At 31.8% G+C, this 1,715-nt stretch overlaps 1 protein-coding gene across 1 annotated transcript in view; it reads left to right on the forward strand.

The window, feature by feature from the left end:
- LOC106877485 (intermembrane lipid transfer protein VPS13D) overlaps positions 1 to 1,715 on the forward strand; it is a 177,964-nt gene that overhangs the window by 169,637 nt on the left and 6,612 nt on the right. The window contains exons 79-81 of the mRNA XM_052966707.1: positions 295 to 462; positions 880 to 1,089; positions 1,670 to 1,708. Coding sequence (XP_052822667.1) covers positions 295 to 462; positions 880 to 1,089; positions 1,670 to 1,708 — 417 coding nt within the window. The remainder of the gene's footprint in view (positions 1 to 294; positions 463 to 879; positions 1,090 to 1,669; positions 1,709 to 1,715) is intronic.

Here is a 1,715-nt window from a genome sequence, read left to right on the forward strand (position 1 = left end):
TTGCTGCCTTGTATTTTTATGTTACTGACTGTAAAAACAGGAAAAGAGATGGCTTTCAACTTTTTCTATCCAAAAGGGTTTCTCAACCCAATATTTACATGCTGTTATTAACTGTTTTATATGTACATCAAGATCCAATTAAAAAAAAAAAGGAAAAGAAAAAAAAATTCTTTTACATTCTCTTGACTGTTTATAAATTCTTATGACTTCAACAATAAAGAATGTGGAATTAATGTTGAGTAAACCAAAGCTGTTCAATATAAAATGGCATATCTGTCTGTAACTTCCTTGCAGGAACTGAAAAGTCAAGCTGCCAAGATCTTGGGTTCTATAGACTTTCTAGGGAATCCTCTTGGTTTGTTCAATGACTTCACTGAAGGTATTTCAGGCCTCATCAAAGATGGTAATTTTGGTGGACTGCTGAAAAATGTCACTCATGGTGTGTCAAACTCTACTGCCAAGGTTAGAGGCTTTTTCCTTTTTTTAAACTTTTTTTTGTTTGTTTTTTTTTCTTTTTGCAAAACCTATTTTTATTATTTTTACCAAGTTATTTCCTAGGCCAGAAGTAAGATCTTGGCTGCATTAAAAAAAATTTAACTGCTAAACCTATTACTTAAGGTCAGCTTTGACTTTCATTTTTGTGAGATCAATAAGCATCAGTTAAAGTTACAGGATGGATATATAAATGATTGCCCCCCTCTCCCACCAGAAATAAGTAGGGCTAATCACTATTAAAGGATACCTCTTATTATAGAAAAGTTGGGTAATTCACTTTATATATCAACACTTCATGTGAGATAAATAGTATCGTTACTGTCACCAGATTCACTGATTTAAACTCTATTTTTAAACATTTTCTTAATCTCCCTAAATCCGTAGGTGACCAGCTCCTTATCTGATGGATTGACTATAGCAGCTATGGATGAGAAGCATTTGAAGAAACGAACCCAGATACTTTCAGAACATTCCACTGGTCATTCTTCTGACCATCTGAAAGCTGGTTGCAAAAGTCTGGTAATTGGACTTGTCGGTGGTTTGACGAGTGTTGTCAACCAAACATATGAAGGGACACGAGATGATGGTTTTGGAGTAAGTATCCATCTAGTTATCTATTACTATAAAGTATAGTAATTAATATTGTTATTTGTTGATCTAACTATTTATTGCTATTGCATTATATACTAATTAATCTAGTAATTTCCAATCAGTGATCTTATTATTGAAGAGGCATACACACACACACATACATACATATATATATATTGTAAATTTTAGAGGTAATACTTGATAAGTGTAAGCACTTGTATATGCCAGATGGTGGCCGAGGTGAAAGAATATATTAAAACATAAAATGAAAACCGCAGAATCCTTTGTGTTCTGTTTTCATTTTACGTTTTAATAAATATATATACACACACACACACACACACATATATATAAAGTGGATATAGATAGATGTGTGTGTAGCTTTGAAGTTACTTCCAAAGTTACTTTGTCTGTGTAGGCCGCTGTCTGTATTGTATATTTATGGTATAAATTAATAAAAATTTAAGTTAATTAAAACAGGAAAAAAAAAGAAAACAAAAATTTACGATAAATAAAAACTACTTAAAAGAGAAGTAAAACAGAAAACATCTTAACCTCATTTTCTATAAACTATTTCTTGAAGGGGTTTTTCACTGGTTTGAGTAAAGGACTAGTTGGCACCGTAATCA

Source organism: Octopus bimaculoides, chromosome 3 (genome assembly GCF_001194135.2).
Source record: "Octopus bimaculoides isolate UCB-OBI-ISO-001 chromosome 3, ASM119413v2, whole genome shotgun sequence".
NCBI lineage: Eukaryota > Metazoa > Mollusca > Cephalopoda > Octopoda > Octopodidae > Octopus > Octopus bimaculoides.